Source organism: Onthophagus taurus, unplaced genomic scaffold (assembly GCF_036711975.1).
Source record: "Onthophagus taurus isolate NC unplaced genomic scaffold, IU_Otau_3.0 ScKx7SY_15, whole genome shotgun sequence".
Classification (NCBI taxonomy): Eukaryota; Metazoa; Arthropoda; class Insecta; order Coleoptera; family Scarabaeidae; genus Onthophagus; species Onthophagus taurus.
This window is the reverse complement of record NW_027248940.1, coordinates 29,897-53,305: the sequence shown is the minus strand read 5'-3', so window position 1 is coordinate 53,305 and position 23,409 is coordinate 29,897. Positions and strand designations below refer to the sequence as shown.

The following is a 23,409-nucleotide window of genomic DNA, read 5'->3' as shown; positions in this document are numbered from 1 at the left end:
TTTATTTGTTTACCTAATTACCCTCTTCGCACCTTATCCTGTCTGTTATGTTCGAGTGGAGCGAAATAAAACGAAGGATTGACCTTGTGTCGTTTATTTTAATCAGTAACGTCCTTTCCATTCAACATTCATTCGTAATACCAATCAACGATATGATTGGTACAAAAGGAAAAAACACGAAAAAACTAATTACTTATTTCTAAAGTCTGCAAAGTTACCCCTCTTCTTGCGCTATGACAACAGAATAACTTAATTATTATTCCAAGGTAGATTCGTCCACCATTCCTAATTCAAACTCAAAGGAAGCTTCCTTGTCTTTACAGGCCTTGACGCGAGTGCGGGAAGTTAGCCCCCCATTTTTTGATTTTTCATTGTTGTTCTAGAATTGTTCTACATTGTTTCAAAGCGACAAATAGAAAAAATAAAAACTTGGCGAGAAAAACCGAAAAAACGGTTTTTTTGAATAGCCCCACATTAAAAAACTGGAAAACTTGGAAAAACAGATTTTCTTTGTTACTCTAATAGGCGCATACGCACTAATTAAATTTAGAGAAAATTTTTACATAAAACGAGATATGCAAGTATATGTATGAACACAAAGCAAAGGAAATATTTTGATAAATTTTATATTTTGCGTAATTTGAAGTGGAAAATAGCAAGTATTCAAACGAAATAATTTTGCGGCTTTTCTGTGACGTAGGAAGTGCCAGGAAGTGCACAGTCTGAAACAAATTAAATTGTCCGTTAGATAGCGCTTGCGGTGTGACAGTTTCAAAGCAAACCAAGGATGTAACCAAGGTCCGTTGAGTAAACATACTGTATAAGGTTATCCAACTCCCTATGAACGCTGTTGTTATGAACGTATCCCCTCCGCAAAGGCCCATAGACAAAGGCCTTGTTGTGACGTCATTGGAAGAATTGTCATTTCTGTTTTCATTTATATACGTAAACCAATAGAAACTCATAAGCTTTGTTCGTTGGGACTGCACTACTCTGCACGACATGGCACTAGTATGACGTCATAGTGCAATAAAGTGTAAATAAGTGCAATGTCATGTCAACTTATAGTAGACGCCACGAGAGCTGGCAGTAAATCATCATTTTCCGCTCTTACAAATGCCATGCGTAGTTCACAAACCGCTAGAGAGTAATGTGTGTTGGAAAGAGATAGCATTAGTTTAATATGTCTGCTGTACAATTCAAATGGCCACATCGAAAAAGTATGTCTGTTCTTCTAAGGGATGTCATTCTATAATTATAACCTCAAATCGAAACGTCTTGTGAGCGTTGTCATGAATCTGTTAGTGTTTTCACAAGCCGAAAATGCTTTCTTTGAAAGGAAAATCATTAAATAATATCTTTGACAATGTTTGACATATAACCTCCATTACTAACATAACCTACATTTAAATGTATGTGGTGAAATAATCTAAGTCGTACGTCCATATCTTGATTCATACCATTTTTAAGCGATCTGTCACTGCCAGCTCTCGTGGTTTCTACTATTTAGTGCAGGTCAGAAAAGTGTGTAAACCATGGTCTCAACGAACAGATTTTTATAAAAAAAAGTGGACGAACAGGAGATTGTCAGCGAAATACTCGTGGAAAATGAAATCATCGCAGAATGTTTTTTTAGTAGCGGTTCATCAATTATTATTATTTTTTATTTTTTCAATTATTAGCGATATATATTGTTAGGTAATTTTTCAAAATTTTTAATAACGATAATATAAAGTAGGGCGCACTCAAAAACAATGACACTCGTATTAAAAACACTTTATTACGCAAGACGCAATTAGAACAGCAATTGACACGGGGTCCGAACCAAGAATGTATCTTTTCGGAAACCGATAGCGGTTCAAGTGTCGAGGGGCCTTAAGTAAACAAATACCAGGTACACGCTCATTCCCTCTAGACATAAACAGAATGAGCGGGTACAGTCTGTTTCATAAAAATATCAAATTAAATAACAATTCTTAACAATGTTTAAATTAAAACGCCTAATTGCTAACAATATGTATTTTCTACACCAAACTACTAACCCTTATAAGTTCTTTCAAAAGTACTACTTAACGTATAAAGAAATCACATGCTAAATTGCACCAAAATCGATAGAAGTACTTGCAAAAAAAAAAATTTGGGGTGCTGAGGGTAGTTAACCCCAGCCACCCCTAAATGAGAAAAAGCAGTTAATTAATATTTTTAAATATACTATAAGTGTATTTAATGCCGCCAAAATCGACAGGGTAGTTTTTAAATTATTCCAAAAAAGTAGGGGTAGTTTTCTACTGCCTCTACTGGGATTGAATATATTGTGTTCTCTAACACAACAAATATTAATTATTATAAGGTTTTATTTCTTAATATTAATATTAATTACTTATTGAACTTAATCGAAAGCAGGTGCAACAAAATCTGCACTAACTTGCACCCGCTGCACGAAATTGCACTGCGCATGGCCCAACGAACAGTATGAGTGCAACTGCACTAAACTACACTATCCCCAACGAACACACAACATCTTCACTAAACTGCTTAGTGCAAGTAGTGCAGTCCCAACGAACAAAGCTATAATTTCTTGAGTTTAATAACACTTGTTGAATTTTTAAATAATTATTAACATAAATATTATTATTATATTATATTAAATTTATATTATATTATATTATGTTATATTTTTCCTCCAATGACGTCACGTTTCCCACCTCACCCCGCCAACGTCAAGTTGTTCGAGTTGGATAACCTTATAACCAATACTCAACGGACCTTGGGATGTAACAACGTCCGTTGAGTATTGGTTATAACGTTATCCAACTCGAACAACTTGACGTTGGCGGGGTGAGGTGGCTCATCACAATATGGAATCGGAGCAGTATTAAGTCATTTAATAGATGGTGAAGAACGTTCAATTATGTTTGCATCATGTACATTATCGAAAACAGAGAGGAACTATTCTAAGATTGAAAAGGCAGCAAGAAGTATTTTTTTTTTCTGATGCACTACACATTATTGGCTTTAGGTGTGGTGAACAAGTTGCTTTGAAAGTATGTTTTGAAGCTTAACTAGCTCTTCAAAAAGGAGAAATAAAATTAACTCCCAAAATAACTCAGTTTCATATGGATGTAACAGGTCAGCAACGACAAAATGTTAAATTGGCTGCTCAAGTTATCTCCCGCTTGTTGCTCAGGCAATTAAATGATGCGGTGAAAAAGGCCTTCTGTCAAAATTCAAGTGGCAGTATACACATAAAATTGTAGGACTCTTTAATAATTGGTTTGATGTGTTTAACTCAAACATGAAATTCTCAAAACAGTCTAACGCATTTGGAGTAGATTTGGAAAAACAAATGTGGTTGCTTGAAGCTGTTAATGAAAATATATCACTTTTGCCATTTCAAAAGGCATTTCTATTAAACAACAAGTGTTTGCTAAAATTATACCATTATTTAAAAAAGAAATACGATATAGAATACATTTTGACTGATCGTTTGAATCAAGATGTACTGGAAAGCTTGTTCTCAAACATCCGAGGAGCCGGTGTTATTAATGACAACCCAACAGCTCGCGAGTACCAACATCGAATAAGATGGTACATAATGGGAAGGGATTCAAATACAAAAGCAAATACCAATTGTACCTAGATCGAGAAATAAATATTAACAAGGACACCTGTTATATGCAAAAGAAGAATTGTACATATTGGTAAAAGAGATCTGGCAAGCATTTAATAAATATCATGGAAAATCGTTGTCAAGGAACCATTCATTTTTAAAAGGGTGGCGGATATGGTTAGTGTCAATGTCATTTGTGTCAAACTGACATAAAGATTAAAAATTCGCAACTTTAAACATTAATTTTCAAAGAATCAACCAAAGAAATATGGGAAAATACATTCCAAATGAACTGAAAGTTTGGGTAATATCAATTAAAACGGTTATAATCAAATTAATAAAAATAGAAATTATTTTTTTCCGTCTAGACATCTGTTAACCTCATCCTGTTGTCTGGCCAAATATCAAGAAAACAAATTTTTGGGGTTATGATGGCACAATTAACTAACTATATAAAGAGAAGAAACTTTCATCATTTGACTAAAATCGTTTTAGTACACAAACACTAAATAAACCAAAAATGGCAGAAAATCTTCTTTTATTATACGACCGTCCTTTCGAGCCATGTTTTCTTCCGAAAGGACTTGGAAAGAAATCGTTTAAGGTGCCTCCACATCTAATGGTAAGGAAATAATGATTTATGATTTATGTTAATTTATGATTTATTTAATTTAATGTTAACTTTTTAGCCTGAAAGATATCAAGCTATTCCAGAATCGGTGGTCAATGATATCGGGCATGAATATGTAAACGATAAAATAAATGTAAAAGACATTTCCTTTCCGGATTCGGTCCAATTTAGAGAAATTTTAGCGTTTCCCCGACAATCTGGATTCTCTCTTTTTATTCCGAAGCACAGAGAAATTGCCGGGAATTTAATCCAAATTTTTAGAGGTACATATTAATTAAGATTACAATTATTTAGAAGCGTAATCATTAATAAATTGTTAGGAATGGTATCCATTGATGATTTGTTAGCAATTGCCGTCTACACAAGAGATAGAGTAAACCCCTACCTTTTTAATTATGCTCTTTCGGTTGCTTTAATACATCGTCCAGATACGCAACATCTCGAATTACCAGCTTTTATTCAATCGTTTCCATATAAGTTCCTCGATGGTAGGGCTTTGCAAAAAGCTAGCGAAGAAATCAGCGTTGTACCAGATGAGTACAAGGTAAATAAAAAAATAAAGGTTTTAAAATATGGGCGCCATAATGGTTCTTACTTACCAACCCAACCGCTTACAACAGAAAGTCACTATATTATAACAAACATTTTAGATTCCAATTGAAGTTCCTCTCACTTACACCGCCACCGGTTTAGAAGAAGAACAACGTCTCGCTTATTTCCGCGAAGACATCGGTGTTAATTCGCACCATTGGCACTGGCACTTGGTTTACCCCCACTCAGGAAATGAAGCGAATAAAGATCGAAGAGGAGAACTTTTCTTTTACATGCATCAACAGATCATTGCCAGGTACAATTTCGAGCGTTTCTCGAATAATTTAAATCGGGTTATTCCTTGGAGCGACTGGCACACGCCGATTAAGGAAGCTTATTTCCCTAAATTAGACAGTCAGGTGGCGGCTCGAGTTTGGCCCGCTCGCATGGAAAATCAACAAATTAGAAACATAAACCGCGATAATATAAGTGCAACCATCGGGGAATTGATTCAATGGAATAGTAGGATTGCGGATGGGATTGATAGCGGGGAAGTTAGAACGAAGACGGGATTCATGAAGTTAACGGAAGATAGTGGAATTGATGTTTTAGGAAATATGGTCGAGGCGAGCGTGTTATCGCCGAATCAAGATTATTATGGGGATCTTCACAATATGGGGCATGTGTTTATTTCGTTGGCTCATGATCCAGATTTTCGTTACCTTGTGAGTCATTTAAACAATTTTTGTTGATTTACTTTAGATTGATTAGATTATTTAGGAAGATGCTGGAATTATGAGCGACACTGCAACGGCGATGAGAGATCCAGTTTTTTATCGTTGGCACGGACATATTGATGAGGTGTTCCAAAGATATAAAGCTACATTGAATGCTTACACAAAAGATCAGGTAAAAAGCAATTTTTCAAATACAGAGTGTCCCATATAAGCAACAAAGTACATAAATGGCATCAAGGAGTTAAAGTTGTAGGAAATTTAGCACACTATAAACGGAAAATATTATTATGCATACAGGCTGTTCCATAATGACGTATTGAAATAAACATACGTTATTTTAAATGGAATGATATAGTTTTTATTCCGTATTCTGATTCTACACACAAAACTAAGTTGACTTTGATAAGACATGTAGATCCCTAGTGCTTTTAGTTTTTGAGTTATTTTAATTAGAAGCTTTTTTAGCAATTAACACTGTGTCCCCAAATCAGAATTTCTTAGCGACTGATCGAGCTAGAAAGTTAAAATTCGTGACAGTTGCTGCTTGGATATGCTTAAATAGAGTGCCATTGGTTAGATCGGTCTATCTTATACAGGGGTGTTCATAAATATAACTACTGTTTTACCATATTTAATTTTAAAAAAGGCGAAAATTTTAAATGGAACATCCCATATTTGATAAGCTTATCAGCTAGAGAATTTAATTCTCTACAAGTCATCAGTATATGTCCCTATACCTATCTGTTGCAGTTGTTGAGATATAGCGGAATGAATCAAAATTATGCAAAGAATAGCAGATCTTATTCATTTTTTTGGCCATGAAATACAGGGTGCCCGGAAATTGCGTTCATATATTTAAAGGTGTGATTCTACATAAAAAATCATGAAGAAAAGTTCATATAAAGGTGTGTCCTAAAATGCTTCCTAAGGGAGGTAGAGCGCTTTGAAGAAGATGTTCAATATGAGGTTATTTCTCATTATTTCAAAAACTAGTAGGGTTAGAAACACGAAATTTTGCATATCCAGCTATTTTTACGGGGCGAATACGATAATCGAATAAAAAATTAGAAGGAATGTGCAGTTGCGGAAATCAGGGATAGGGGGCGCAATTTATTTCCCATATTTTTTTTTGCTTTGATCTTTTCACTATTTTAACCTCAAAATTAGAATCTACGGAAAAAATACATAAAAAATGTTCTGCTTATAAAATGGTCTACGACCACTCGTTTTCAAGATAAATGATACTAAGTAAAATACTGCACACAAACATGTGTATTAAACTATCACTAAAAATCTTAATAGGGTTCTTTCATTGGTTTGATTTAAGCTGTCAAATGGGTGATAAAAAATTTCTTCGTACATTGTCTACAAAATTTTTTTCCAATCATGGTTAATTTTATCAAAATGATTCAAAAGATGATTATTACTAATTTTTCATAATAACTTAAAATTTTACCAAAACCTTAAAAAAACAATCTAAACAAAACGTATTAACAATTTAACAAAAATAAAAAGTTTAACTTAAAACATTAACAAAAAGCACTTAAATTTTTAACAAATAACACCAAAAAAAGTTATAAGAATTGTTCAAAAATTCCACCATCCATGTCAATGCAACATCTCACTCGTTTAATTAATGAGCGTCTTACTTTCCAAAAAATACCTTGTTTGTTTCGAATAGTGTTACAATCGTCCCTTACACGTTGTTCTAGCTCTTCGACATTGCTAACTGGTGTTGCATACACTAAATATTTAAGATAACCCCAGAGAAAGAAGTCTATGGGATTTAAGTCTGGCGAACGTGCGGGCCATGCTACGGGCGCTCCTCGACCTATCCATCTTTCACGGTAGGTTTCATTTAAATATTGCCGTACTTGAACGCTGAAATGAGGAGGAGCCCCATCATGCATAAACCACATTTTCCTTCGTGTTTGATACGGCACTTCTTCCATCAGTTCAAACAAGGTATTTTGCAAAAAGTTAAGATAAGTTGTACCGTTGAGACGGTTATCAAGTACATGAGGACCAATTAAATGATCCCCAATAATACCAACCCATACATTAATAGAAAATCTTTCTTGATGTTTCGTGGCTAAAACATTGTATGGGTTTTCATCGACCCAAACATGGATATTATGGAAGTTAATGACGCCATCTCGGGTAAATCCAGCTTCATCGGTAAACAACACTTTTTCCGGAAAATTTCTGTCATGGCGCCATTGTTCCATAATCCAACGACTGAACTGTAGTCTTGGGATGCTATCGGTGGGTTTTAAGGCCTGCACCTTTTGGAAATGATATGGATGCAGTAGCTGATCTTTAAATACCTCCCAAACGGTGGTTTTCGGCACATTTTCTTGTACCGATAATCTCTTAGTGCTTACCGTAGGATTGATAGCTACTGCATCGAGCACCCTTTCTTCCACTTCTACAGTCCTCGTAGTGCATGATCTTCCACAGTCGTAACGATTTTCCTTAAAGCGCCCAGTTTCACACAATCTTCTATGAATAGAAGCGAACGTTTGTTCACAGGGAAGTTGTAGGTTTGGATATCGTTCTGCGTACAACCTTCGTGCTTCTCTGGCATTTCCATCAGCTCTACCGTACGTAAAGTGAATGTTTGCCATCTCTTCGTTTGAGTATTGAACCATTTTGATTTAATTAAACGTAAATTATAATGGTTGTTGCACTAAAATAATTTTTTATTGACCGTTTGACAGCAAAGATCAACAAATGAAAGGAGCCTACTAAGATTTTTAGTGATAGTTTAATACACATGTTTGTGTGCAGTATTTTACTTAGCATTATTTATCTTGAAAACGAGTGGTCGTAGACCATTTTATAAGCAGAACATTTTTTATGTATTTTTTTCCGTAGATTCTAATTTTGAGGTTAAAATAGTGAAAACATAAAAGCAAAAAAAAATATGGGAAATAAATTGCGCCCCCTATCCCTTATTTCCGCAACTGCACATTCCTTCTAATTTTTTATTCGATTATCGTATTCCCCCCGTAAAAATAGCTGGATATGCAAAATTTCGTGTTTCTAACCCTAGTAGTTTTTGAAATAATGAGAAATAACCTCATATTGAACGTCTTCTTCAAAGCGCTCTAACTCCCTTAGGAAGCATTTTAGGACACATCTTTATATGAACTTTTCTTCATGATTTTTTATGTAGAATCACACCTTTAAATATATGAACGCAATTTCCGGGCACCCTGTATATGCATTTGACAGCTTTCAAGTGATATCGCCATAATTATTTGTAATTTCACAGGTGGTAAGCGTTGACTTGATCCAAATTAAATAAAACAAGTTAACTAAATGTCATATCTTTATTAATAGTCTAGTTATTTATTGGTTAATGCTTGATTATGAATTACACAAAAGACGAATTTGTGAACATGGTTTCTATTATTGCTCAAAGAGTACTAATAGAGTAGTACATAGATTTGAAGATATCGGAAGTGTCGACATACCTATCCGTCGAAAAAAGTCGTATGCAGTTCGAGAAGAGAACAACGAACGTTTTATCAAATTTGCAGGAGAATCCGCATGTGAGTACACGACAGATCGCTAGAGCAACACATATGAGTACAAGCTCACTAAACTGAATTACAAGGCTTCACAACTACCACCCATATCATTTGAATACACCAAGAACTTCATGGAGATTTTGCTAACAAAGTAACTTTCTGTACGACAACTTTAGATGAAATAAATGAAAACCCTTGTTTCGTATCATCAGTTCTATTTAGTGATGAAGCTACTTTTAACAGCAACGGGTTGTAAATCGACATAATATGCATTATTATGCAACCGAAAATCCTCATCAAAATGTATGGTCGTTAAATGTTTGGGGCGGAATATTTAACCGTAAAATAGTTGGACGAGTTGGTATACTCTGGACAAATTTACAAAACATTTTTAGAAAAAGAGTTGCCAGTGTTGCTAGAAGATGTAGATTTAGAAACTAGACAAAAATGATATTTCAACACGACGGGGCACCTGCATATTCTAATATATCTAACTCACCGCCACTTCTTCATTTGGGAATATCTCAAAACCGAAGTTGTACGCTAATATTCCAACGACGAAAGAAGATATGAAGAATAGAATGAGGGAAAGCTTCAGAAATATCTCAGCTGAAACAATAGATAATTGGCAAGCTGAATTCGTAAATCGGCTTCATTTATGCATAAAGTTTGATTGAGAATTATTTATCGTCTTATTCCATGGCCTACTAAGGAAAACATGAATAAGATCTGCCATTCTTTGCATGATTTTGATTCATTTCGCTATATCGCAACAACTGCAACAGATAGGTATAGGGACATGTACTGAAGATTTGTAGAGAATTAAATTCTATATCTGATAAGCTAATCAAATATGGGGTGTTCCATTTAAAATTTTCGATTTTTTTGCAATTAAATATGGTACAACAGTCGTTACATTTATGAACACCCCTGTATAATATAGACTGATGTAACCAATGGCACTCTATTTAAAGATATCCCAGCTGCAACTGTCACAAAGTTTATCTTTCTAGCTCGATCAGTCGCCAAGAAATTCAGATTGGAAGGGTAAAAAAATAATACTAAAAATACTAAATACTAAAAGCACTAGGTATAAACATGTCTCATAAAAGTCTACTTAGTTTTGTGTGTAGAATCAGAATACGGAATGAAAACTATATCGTTCCATTTAAAATAACATATGTTTATTTCAGTACGTCGTTATGGAACAGCCTGTATATGTATACAGGGTGTATCTGAATGACTGCAACAAACTTCGAGGGGTGATTCTTTAGTGAATTTAAAGGGTACTTTCATATATGAACCATGGGCGACTTCGGATCCCCTGGGGAGCTACGCCCCTCCAAAAATGGCGGAAAATTTTGGTTTAATTTTTTTTTCTCAAAAGCCATAAACGCTAGGAAAATGAAATTTGGGGAATATGTTTAACTCATAATGGGGCACGTTTTGACCCTATTTGTACTTTTAGCCTACCCTTCTAAACTACTAAACGTTTACATTTTTGCTAACATTTTTTGTATGCAGATGATAAATACATTAGAAAAATTTTACATAGCTAGATGAAAGTATCCTAAAACATTTTTGTCTCTTTAAAATTTTCTCAAAAACGACTAATTTTTGAGAAAAAAAATAATAAAGAAAACACTGCCCGTTAAACAACGGGGTTGTCGATCAAAAGTTGGAAAGAATTTTTAATGAAAAAATCTTAGTGGGCTTTCCAATCTTTATCAGAAATATTTTTGACGTTTAAATGTCAATGTTTTTCTTAATATTATTATTGTTTTTCAAATTAATTTTTGAATAAAGTTCTATCGCATTTAGGCTCAAAATTTTAAATAAAATAATAATAATAGTAAGAAAACCACTGACATTTAAACGTCAAAAATACTTCTAACAAAGATTGCAAAGGTTACTAAGGTTTTTTCATTAAAAATTCATTCCAACTTTCGATTAACAACCCTACAGCTATTTTTTTTCTCAGAAATTATTAAATTTTCGAAGAACTTCAGAACTTTCTTTTAGAATAGTTTTACCTATCTAACTGTAATTTTGCCAATGTATCATCTTCATAAAAAAAATCTAGGCATAAATTGAACGGGGGTGGTTACGTTTAGTAGTTTAGAAGGGTAGGTTGAAAGTACAAATAGCATCAAAACGTGCCCTATTATGAGCTAAACATATTCCCTAAATTTCATTTTCCTAGCGTTTATGGTTTTCGAGAAAAAAAAATTTAACAAAAATTTACCGCCATTTTTGGAGGGGTGTAGCTCGTTAGGGGAGCCGAAGTTTGTTGCAGTCATTCAGATACACCCTGTATAAAAATATTTTCCGTTTATAGTGTGCTATATTTCCTACACCTTTTGTCCAAGAAAGAACTGCATATCTCGGCTCCTTAATGCCATTTATGTACTTTGTCGCTTACGTGGGAGACTCTGTATATGCGTACAATTATGTTTTGTTAATTTTCTTTTTAAATCCTTTCATGTTTTTAAGAAATTAAGGATTTTTTTAGATGGACTTTAAAGGTATAAATATAAACGCAGTTTCTGTACAAGCTACAGATGGCGAAAAAAATAATTTTTACACATTTTGGCAAAAATCGAGCATCCAATTATCGGGTGGCTTAGATTTTCGAAAGTGGGGGTCAGTTTACGCGCGTTTCACCCATTTACAACACCAACCCTTCACTTATAACATCACAGTGACCAACAACAGCGACAAAGAACGTATGGGAACTTGCCGCATCTTTTTAGCACCGAGACAAGATGAACGGAAAGTTGATTTTGTCTTTAGGGATCAAAGAAAGATGTTTATCGAATTAGATCGATTCACTGTCACTCGTAAATACTTTAAAATCTTTTTAGTAATTTAATTTGAATTAACCTAATAATTATTTTTAGTCAAACAAGGTTCGAATACGATTAACCGCCTATCATCGGATTCCTCCGTTACAATTCCGTTTGATAAAACATTCAAAAATTATAACGAAGCAAATCCACCTGCGCAATCGGCTCTTTCCGATTATTGCCGTTGCGGATGGCCTAATCACATGTTAATTCCGAAAGGAACCGTGGGAGGACTTCATTGTCAACTTTTTGTTATGATCTCCGATTATGAGATAGACAAAGTAATTTTAATACACTTATTTATGTAATATTTCGAATTTATTTGTTGTTGTTAAAGGTTGGGGAAACAACATCGGGGGAGTGTAAGGATGCAATGAGTTACTGTGGAGTTAAGGACCAGAAGTATCCCGATAAACGAGCTATGGGGTACCCCTTCGATAGACCGTCTAATTACCAGACTTTGCAGACATTTCTTACATCTAATATGATTGTGCAAAATTGCAAAATTTTGTTTCGCGACCAAGTGGTGGAATGACACTAAATTTTAGTGCTTTAATTTGAAGAAAAATTAATAAACATGATTGATTTATATCGACGACTTCGGCTATGATTTTTGCGTTTGAATTATTAATGAATAAAATCTGTTAAATATTTATTTCGTTTTATTAATAATATACACAGAAAGAAAAGATTGGGTATATTTAACTAAACATTGGGCATAATTATCTAGAATTTGTGGTTAAAAATTAACCTAACAATGTTATTAGTTGATGTAGATATTTTCAAATAGTTGATTTACTTTGTCGAATATTTAGAAGATTTGTTGATAATATACTTGAAAGAACTAATGTTCTAGTGGTGACTGTTTCTAATTATGTATTCATTTGATCTACATCTTTAGATAGATTGACTAAAATAGAATGAATGATTTATCTTAAATGTAGTAAAGCCAAAAGAAATGGATTAGCTATTATCACAATTCCTTTAGATGAATTATTTAATAATTTATTGTTGATATGTCTAAATAAGTAGTAATTCCAACTACATTTATATATTTTTTCTGCTAGGTTTTTTAGTTATGTTACCTAAATTATATAGATAAATCTTTACATAATATTAGATAATATTACTAGAATTAGTAGATATATTTTCTACTATACATTAGGTATAAGTACTATTGTTGCTGTCATTTTAGGTATAAATAAAAGAATTATTATTAGTATTTAAATGATTTATTTAATAAAATAAATACAGGAAATATAAATAAATAAATAAAATTGTTACATTTACATACATTAAAATGTTACATATTGTTCTTTCCACTGAAACAAACATTTTCTAAATTTTATTCGTTGTCCAAATTTATCAGCAGGTATTAGATTGTCAATATCGGATATGGTCAATTCTTTAAAAACCTCAATATCAATCTTTTTAGCTATAAATAAATCACAAATTTAAACATTTCTAATCTGTTGTTAACCAGTTTACAGGTTGTCTTATAAAAATACCAAGCGGTATCGTTTCTTTGTTAATTTCATTCAAATACACATACCTATCTGATATTCGTTATGGAAAATTCGTATACAATCATCAAACTACCAACTTTATTGGATAACTCAACCAATCTTGTGAACTAATTTTACTAATGGGTAAATAGATAATCGAACTAATTTTTAGATAAATGATCTATTTGAAATAAACTCAAGTCCGTAAATGATATTTTTATGTAGGTTTAACAAGTTAAATAATATTCATAATCAGATAGTAATTATAATAAGAAAAAAAATGCTTGGATTGGTTTTTATAAACAACCTGCATAAGGGTACGAACACGTAGAACGCTGATTCGTGCTTTTTGTAAGCGCTTGTGTGCCAGCGCAAGTAATCCAGATAAATCCTTATGGCCTGCGTATGTCTGGAGATAAAGCTATATTATACTGGCTTGATGCATTTTATCAACAAGCGCTTGCAACCAGCGCGAACCAGCGTTCTACGTGTTCGTACCATACTACATATTATATTATAATGAAATTCGTTTAAACAGAAATATTACTCTGATGATCTACCGACTTTAACTAATAATTAATTTTACTTACCTAAAAAATCATCAATTAGGTCACCTAATCCCCATTCCACAAGCAATGAACTAACAACGTCTTCTTGCACGACCGCTTCATTAACTATTTCATCTGCCATTATAAATATGTATAAAATGTGGACGCACACTACCTCGTATTTCGCAGTTTCAATTGTAACTGAGCCAATCCGAACACTTCGTTGTGTACACGTGTTGAACACGTCAGAACACGACTAGAACACTGTAGCCGTAAAGGAAAACATCGGGCAAGCATTCTTAAAATCTAACTAGTTTAGGCACATGATACAAAGATTAGTTATCTTTTCAATTCATTACTAGATATTTAATACGAAAATACAACTACTACATTAGACAACATTAGGTAATTTTACCATGTCAATAACGAATGGTCTATATTTCTATTTATACGTAAATTTAACTACTTTCTTTGTTTATTTATGCCAGACTACTTTAGTAATCAAACTTCTGTAATCAGTTTTTAGCCTCCTATAACCAATATTTAATCTCCTCCAGGCAGTATCTAGTCTCATACAAGCAGTATTAGTTTCTACAACCAATAGGTTGTTTTCTGCAAACAGTATTTCATATTTTGTAAGCACTTTTTAGTTTCCTGCAAACAGTATCTAGTCTTCTGCAAGCATTATTAACTTCTGCGAGCAATATATCGTCTCCTGCAAGCAGTATCTGGTCCCATACAAGCAGTATTAACTTCTGCAACCAGTATTTAATCTTCTGTAACCAGTATTTAACTTGCTACAAGCCACTTTTAGTCTTTTAGGAAGGAAATTGTAAAATTGGTCAATTTAAGTGACACGGTTTTAATTAAAACTCTATTTTTAACTGAAAAAAATTTGCTTTTCTGCTAAAAAAATATTTTAAATCAAATCGTTTTGCGAAATAGGTAAAGTTTGTCTTCTACAAACTTGTATAATCATTTTTTAGTCTTCTGCAAGCAATACTTAATCAAATCGTTTTACTTTAGTTGTTTCTATAAACAACGAAATCTTTAGTTAATACCTCTAGAATAAAACTCATTTATAAATAGATTTACATGTAAAGTTATTATTTTGCATTGTGGTTACTTCGCGCACATAAACATAAACAATTTTTCCATTCACTTCCGGTTTATACAGGATGATTCAAAAAACCACTGACAGACTTCTAGGGTAAATAATACATTAAAAATTAAGATGAAAAGTCTTAATATACATGGGTCTCTTACAAAACTTTAATCAAAGCAATAGTTTTTAAGAAAAACACGTTTGTAGAAAATTTGTTAATCCAATCAAAAAGTGTTGCTTTAATCATAGTTTTGTAAGAGACCAATTGATAGATAACTGATCACTTTACACGAAAATACTGCCCGTTTGACAAAATTAGCAGTGGCATTGAAAATATTTTTAAAAAAGGGCTTTTTATTGTAGATAATGTTTAATTTTAGAGAAACTTTGACCCGCTATATCTCGTTAAGGAGGCATTTGCGACCTTATGTATATTAAGACTTTTCATATACACTTAATTCTGTTTTTACGCGACAGATACGTTCCCAATAAATTCGCGTAAAAGAAAATCGCGTAAAAAAAGATACGGTATTTATGTAAAAATACGGGATAGGTTCCGACATTTGAAGAATCGGTTAAAATGTTATGATTAAGAAAGATAAATTCGGTTACTTTAATGTGCTTTTATTTAATAAAACTTATTTAAAAATAATAAATAATTCATAAGTTGAATAATAATAAAATAAAAGTAAAGAAAAAATCATTATTTAGTGAAAAAAACGAAAATTAATTTCTAATTGCTATCACTTTTCGATGCGCTTTCCTTCTCAAGCTGTGCTGCCGTGTTAGTGGTTCTAGTCACAAATTCTGTTATCGATCGTTGTGTTCCAGGTTTGATAAGGCTGTTATACAATTCACGATAACTGCCCATTAATAATTTAATGTCTCTTTGAAATTTTGTAGATCTTTCTTCAATAGGATCATGCTTTTGAAAATGATCGCATAATTTAGCAGCGAGTTGTAGTCCTTCTTTGATTACATCTGCGGTAAGGGTAGGAATCTCTTCGTCAATTTCACTGCATTCTTTATCATCGGGAATCTCAAGCGCTAAACTAATGATTTCATCATCAGTAAGTGCTTTATCCTCTAGTAATTCATCGATATCTGCAGACGATATATCAGCAAATCCTTCTCCGCCTATTTCATGAGCTAAGGCTGTGATGTTAGGGTATTGATCCATATTAGAAGGCACATGATCTTTAGTTTTTACACATTCTGGCCAAACAGATCTCCAACATGCGTTCAAAGTTGATGGTTTCAATTCGGATAGTGCTAATCCAGCATGTTTGATGCAGTCATTTATTATAAAGTTCTTCCACGCGTCAATGACCGTTACATTTTTATTATTTGTTAATTTATCTAAAATGTATCGAAATGTTTGCTTTACGCAATAGGTCTTAAAGGTTGCAATAATTCCTTGGTCCAACGGCTGTATCAAGGAGTATTTGGAGGAAGAAAACAAAATTCAACATTCGGGTGCTCTATGTGTGGGTGGCCAGGTGCGTTATCTATAATCAGAAGAACCTTAAATTCAAGACTTTTATCGCTCATATAGCGACGCACTTCTGGGATAAAATGTTTGACAAACCATTCATTAAAAATTTCTCTAGTTACCCAGGCTTTTTTATTAGCTGTCCAGTGTACTGATAAGGTATCTAAATTTACACCTTTCATAGACCGTGGTTTTAGAGCTCAATTAACAAACAAGGGTTTTAACATTCGATCTCCAGACGCATTAGAGCAAAATAAAAAGGTTACGCGATCTTTGGCCGCCTTGAACCCACTGGCAGTTTTCTGGGATTTAGCTACGTATGTTCTATTTGGCATACGCTTCCAGAAAAGGCCTGTTTCGTCCGCATTCCATACCTGATCTGGAGTGTAACCACCTTTTTCAATTATTTTAGCCAGTTTTGCTGGAAATTCCTTAGCTGCTACATCATCTGCAGATGCAATTTCACCCTTTATCTTTATATTATGTAACGCGTGTCATTGTAGAAAACCATTTATCCATCCCGTACTAGCAGAAAATTCAAATTTTCTTCTTTTCTCGGCTGATGTTTGTGGTTCCGCTTCTTTAATCTGGTTGTAAATCTTTAATGCCATTTGCTCGATGTTATTTCCGTCAACGGGTATTCGTTTTTGAGACATATCCTCCATCCATATTACAAGAGCCTTTTCCATTTTTTGCTTCACAATGTCTCTTGTGTATGATGTTGTATGAGCACTTAATTTTGTCCCAACAATTACAGATTTTCTAATCGCGTCCTCATTTTTTTTTATAGTTCTTACGGTGGATTCTCTTAAACCGAAACATTGCCCTACAGTGGTGACACTATCTCCATTAGCTAAATTATCTAAAATTTTAATTTAAACTTCCAAAGAAATAGCTTTTCTTTTTGTTTGTTTTGTAGCTGACATTGTGATTAGATCGGCTATAAAAATTTAATTATTTATACGTAATAAGTAAGTAAAGAATAAATGTATCAAAAAATATTTTATTTAATATTGTATTCGATTTTGTTACTCACCTTAAACATTGAAGCCAAACTGTAAACTCGTAATTATTTTAACCAAAACAGATGTGAGATGATATAAAATTAGGGAAATCCCCTGTAACTATTGATGCGCTCGCGCAATCAGGGGGTATCGATTCTCGCACAATCATATACCTTTCAAGCGCTTTCACATACTTGCACGTACACGAAATTTTAGTTCCAAAATTATTCTAGATTAAAATTTCTTGCATCGCGTTAAATCAAATTAAATCGCGTAAAAAAAGAATAAAATATATTTTATTAATCGCGTTATATCAAATTCGCGTAAAAAATGTTCGCGTAAAAACAGAATTAGGTGTATTATACAACAAGACGATCGAAAATACTCGATAATACGAGACGTATTGCCTGAAACACTACGAGACAGGTGATTATCGATTGTTTTTTAATAAAACTTTTTTTTCTTTGAGATACCCCGTCGGGTTTGAGCTCATTTTAAAGTATTTTTAATTTGTTACACGAAAAAATTGATTCTAAAATAGAATCATTTGATTAATGAAAATGTTTACGTTCAACAATCATTCTTAATTAACGTTTTATCTCGAATGTCATTAATGTAAGTTTTTATTTCATAAGTTTTCCTGTAACATGCTCAGATTCCCCGGTGTTACCATAAACAGGTTGAAAAAACAACGAATTCATCATATTTTCGTATTTTTCTCGATATCTATACGTCTGAAAGCAGTTTTCCTTCAATTTTTCTTCAAGATTCTTTCGAATCTTCAAATTTCGGTATTGTTTCGAATTTTTTGAATGGAACTTTTGCATAAACGATTTAAATTAAAACCAATATTTTAGTTAACAAATTAGTGAGAGAGGACTCACAAGAATAAAAAATCAACGTAATTAATGATAATTTTTATTTTTTTATAATATTTTTATGAAATGCTGAACAAAATAACAAACGTTAGAATAAACATAAATCATTGCCAAAGTAGTTTTTCTTAATTTTCATAAATCAATTCGCTCTCGGCCGCACCACGCGATTATTATGCTTAATCAAACAATCTTGCACCCTCATATTCGGCGTTAAAAACTGTTGTAGAGTGTTAACCCCGTCGCGCGGCATCCGATCGAAAGGGTACCCCATGGATCGCTTATCCGGGTATTTCCGGTCTTTGATTCCACAAAAACTCATCGCGTCGTTGCATTGACCAGTTGTTGATTCATTTACCTATTATTACAAACAAAGAAGGTATAAGAAGAAATGGTTAAAATAAAATCAAAAGGAAAAAATACCGTGTCGTCTTGGAAGTTGGAAATCATAACGAAAAGTTGACATTGAAGTCCGTCCGCGGTTCCTTTCGGAATCAACATGTGCTGGGGCCACCCGCAACCGCAAAAATTGAATTGGGCCAATTGATCACCTCCAACCGGGCGAGTCAAGTCTAAATTCCGGAACGTTCGTTCAAACGGAATTGTAACCGATGATTCATTTGAATTGCGCCTAATCGTGTTCTCTCCCTGTTGAACTAATCATAAGAAAAATATAATCAGACGAAAGTTTAATTAATTAACTATTTACGTGTAACAACAAAGCGATCCAACTCGATAAACATTAACCGTTGGTCTCTGAAGAGCCAGGGGTTCTTGCGTTCATCGAACTTCGGTCCGAGGAAAATGCGACAAGTTCCCATGCGGTTAGCACCGCTTGAGTTGTTTACGGTGATGTTGTAAGTAAAGGGTTGGTGTTGTAAATGGGTGAAACGCGCGAAAACGGATCCGCGGGGTTGGAAGTCCATTCCGCGTGAAAAATCTACGTCGGATTGTTGCCAAAACGTTGAGAAATTGTTCGCGGTTCCTGCTTGAGGGTTTACGGCAACTCCGGTTACGGTTACGCCGGGATAATCCAACTAAAAAAAATTGTTTTCATTAATTTTTGCTTCAGATATATGAACCTATATGAACCTGTTGAGTTGTATATCTGGGTAAAGTGGATTTATGTTCTTGGAAAATGTCATCGATGTATGCGTGCCAACGGTAGAAAATTGGATCTCTCATAGCTGTCGAGGAGTCACCCATAACGCCAAAAGATTCCTTGAGACACAAAACATAAACAACAACAAAATTTATTTTATTAATTAATCATTTACAAGATGTCGATGATCCGGGTCGTGAGCATACGAAATAAAAACGTGCCCCATATTGTGAAGATCCCCATAAAGAGTCCTATTCGGCGATAAAATACTTGACTCAACCATATTTCCCAAAATATCGATCCCTTCCATTTCCGTTAGCATTTGAGTGCTTCCATCCTCTCTTTGAACCCTCCCGGAATGAATCGCCTCGAAAATCCTATCCCTCCACCGATACAAATCATCCACATCCTGTTGGATTTGATCCTGCTCGCGATTTAAGTCCTTAATCGATTGATTTTCAACGCGAGCTGGCCACGCTCGCGACGCCACCAAGCTATCCAATTTCGGGAAATAAGCCTCTTTAATCGGTTCTTTCCATTCGTTCCAACGCGTTACGCGCCCCATATTATTCGAGAACCGCTCCAAATTAAATCGGGCGATCACCTGTTGATGCATGTAGTAGAAAAGTTCTCCTCTCCGGTCTTTATTGACGACTTCCATCGCGCCTTCGAAGGGGTACACTAAATGCCAATGCCAATGATGCAAGTTGATGCCAAGATCTTCGCGGAAATAAGCTAGGCGGTGTTCTTCTTCTAAATCAGAAGCTGTGTAATCGCGTGGGATTTCAATTGGCATCTAAATTATTAAAATTATTAATTCTTTTTTATATCAAAGACGTTACAATATTATTGAGGTTATAATCGCGATATCAAAACGAGGTTTTCTGCGTTAGATTCGCTGATTAATTCTGAATAATTCAGCAAAATTTAGTTTTTTCATCTCTAATCATTACTGAGAAATAAATTGTTTAAAACGAGACATCAAATTAAAACGGATTTTTTTTAGGTTATCTTTATGAATTAATTTCTCGAGAACAAATCGACATAGCAAAAAGCGATTTGCAGCATTAAATTCGCGATTTAATTCTAAATAAATCCCCCAAATTTAGTTTCTCTATTCCTAATAATGAGTTAGAAATAAATTGTTGAAATCAATGTTGCAACAAAACGTCAAATGAAATAGCAACCTTTTTACGTTATCTTTATGAACCTATGTATCTCAAGAACTAATCGAGATATCAAAGAACCGTTTTCTGCGTTAGATTTGTTGCTTAATTCTGAATATGTCAACAAGGTTTCTCCATCTTCAATAATTAGGGAGTAATAAATTTCTTAAAATAAGCTTACAACGAAACGTCAATTCGAAGAGAATTTTTTAAGTTATCTTTATGAATTAATTTCTCAAGAACCGATCAAGATATCAAAAAGCGGTTTTATGTGTTAAATTCGCTGATTAATTGTGAATAAGTCAGCAAAACTTAATTTCTCCATCTTTAATAATTACCGAGGAACATTTATATTAAACAAGACATCAATTTTTTTGACCATTAATATTATGAGTTATGACTTTTTGAATGACAAGTTAATAACATCCATTGTATTGTTACCAACTTTTCAATAATTTGACAAGAATGAGGTTAATATTAATTCAAAAATTCATACCCTGGCTGCATCGGGGACGATGCTGACTTCTTCGCGAGCCTGTTGGAAAACTTGGCCATCCAAAAACTTATCGGGAAATGATTGTACGAATGCCGGAAGATCTAAATCTTGAGTGTCGGGACGATGTAAAATTGCCACCGAGAGACAGTAATTGAAAAGGTAAGGGTTAACTCTGTCTCGAGCGTAAACTGCCATTGATTGAAGATCATCGATGGTTTTCATTCCTAAGAAGATGTTGATTAATCTCCCAGCGATTCTTCTATGTTTCGGGATGAATAAAGAAAAGTTAGCTTGTCTAGGTAAATCTAAGATTTCCCCCAAATTTGGAACGGAAATTTTTTTCAGTGGAATTTTCTCCGCTGTATCTTCGCCGAATCTGTTTGCAAGCTGAACCCCGATTCCTTGGTACTTAGGTGGCTAACCCAAAGGAAGATTTTCATTTTTTAATTTTAATTAATTTAATTTTATTACCAATAAATCCTGTTGAACATCGAAAGCTTTGCGTTCGGGCCCTTTTGGAACGAAAGATGGCTCCAAAGGGCGGTCGTACAAGAGAAGAAGGTTATTTTTGTTGGCCATCGCGAAACTTCTTGCTGGTATTCACTTCACTACGAACGATTTCAAGTGAATAATAAAAAAATAATTCGTTCTCTTTATATAATCAGGTTGAGTTACGCGGTTAAGAGGCGAAACCTCAAAAAATATTTTGCCTTGATTTGGTGGGAAAACAGGATGAGGTTAATTGATATCACAATAAAAAAATAAAGTTATTTTTCTAAGAAATTGGATTAAACCACCACTTCTTATCAGGTGATTTTTTTTTAATTTAAAAATCGTAGCTCAAGAACGAATTGAAATATCATCATGAAATAAAAATTAGTTTCAAGAAAATTTAATAAAGATTTAATGTGCCACAAACAATTTCTTATTTCCGGCTTTAAAGCGGCTTTCAATAATTACACTTTGAAGAATTTACGCAAAGAGCAGGTTAAAGTGCAAATAAATAACTCTGATGATTCTTCAGCTACCATAAAAGCCCTAACTGAAAAAGGAACCAAATATCATACGTACCAAGCATACCATACATACCACTCAAGCAAAATCGTCTAGTAATTCGCCCTTTCTCTGACATTAACGATATTAAAACTGCGATTAAGGCCCTTGAACATAAAGTTAATAGCAGTTTGACTCTTTTTGATGACTATGGTCGTAGAACTATAGTCAATAGAAAGTTTCTGGACACATTTTGATATCTTTAGAATCCCCTAGGAATAAATTAAAAAGACAAAAAGAACTAATCTTTTGCTCCACAATGATGTTTATTTTATTTCAATTTTCAATCTGTACTACACGTGTTTCGCTGTTTTCATAAAAGCGTCATCAGGTACATCGTCAGTTACATCGGGAGACGTTTAAACACTTTTTGATAATTATTGATAATATTAGAAAGCTTCTAGACAGATTTTCACTACTATAGAGATCATTAGAAACGTTTTGCACACTTTTTGACGACTATAGATACCATTACACACCTTCTGGACAATTTTTGACATCTATAGAAATAATTAGAAAGCTTCTGGACACTTTTTGACATCTTTAGAAACCACTAGAAATCTTAATAAATGTCCGGATAGCAGTTAGACTCTTATTAATGATTATGGAAGTCAATAGAAAGCTTCTGGACACTTTTGACATCTTTAGAACCCCTAGAAATCTTAATCAATGCCCAGAAAGCATTTAGATACTTTTTGCTGTTAAGGAAAATCGCTAGAAAAGTTCTGGACCCTTTTTGACATCAAAGAGATAAACGTCTAGGAGGCGTTTAAACACTTTTTGATAATTATTGATAACATTAGAGAGCTTCTAGACGGTCTTTGACTACTAGAGAGATCATTAGAAACCAGAATGCCATTAGACACCTTCTGGACACTTTTTGACAACTATTCATTTTAAAAGTGTTCGAAAAGCTCTTATTGAAGACACTTCAGAACATCATAGTAAACAAAAAGTCAATGCCTAATTATCAATTTGGGTTTAGAAAACAACAAATATTGATTAATCTTTACATATCTCAAATACTGACCGCCTGGATATTTTTGAATTTTTTGGATTATAAATTAATGTGTTTTTTTGGAGGGAAAATCCCGTTTTAAAAATCTCTTTATTCCTTATAATAAAATTTTCTGAGCATAATTGAATTGTTAACCTTAAAATAATTGTGTCAA

General features: G+C 33.6%; 2 protein-coding genes across 2 annotated transcripts; one reads left to right on the top strand and one right to left on the bottom strand.

Annotated features, from left to right (window-relative positions):
* The first annotated feature begins 4,092 nt into the window (after positions 1-4,092).
* On the top strand, positions 4,093-12,546 carry LOC111419358 (phenoloxidase 1-like). Its single transcript, XM_023052140.2, has 8 exons — positions 4,093-4,232; positions 4,300-4,504; positions 4,562-4,785; positions 4,892-5,497; positions 5,553-5,681; positions 11,558-11,885; positions 11,946-12,172; positions 12,229-12,546. The coding sequence occupies exons 1-8, from the start codon at positions 4,131-4,133 to the stop codon at positions 12,424-12,426; spliced, it is 2,019 nt and encodes a 672-aa protein (XP_022907908.2). The 5' UTR covers positions 4,093-4,130; the 3' UTR covers positions 12,427-12,546.
* A 5,901-nt stretch (positions 12,547-18,447) lies between these two features.
* Positions 18,448-21,810, bottom strand: LOC111419356 (Prophenoloxidase 2). Its single transcript, XM_023052137.2, has 7 exons — positions 21,656-21,810; positions 21,185-21,601; positions 19,698-20,318; positions 19,513-19,641; positions 19,130-19,457; positions 18,844-19,076; positions 18,448-18,778 (listed from the first exon to the last, which is right to left on the bottom strand). The coding sequence occupies exons 1-7, from the start codon at positions 21,761-21,763 to the stop codon at positions 18,563-18,565; spliced, it is 2,052 nt and encodes a 683-aa protein (XP_022907905.2). The 5' UTR covers positions 21,764-21,810; the 3' UTR covers positions 18,448-18,562.
* Between the last annotated feature and the right edge of the window lie 1,599 nt (positions 21,811-23,409).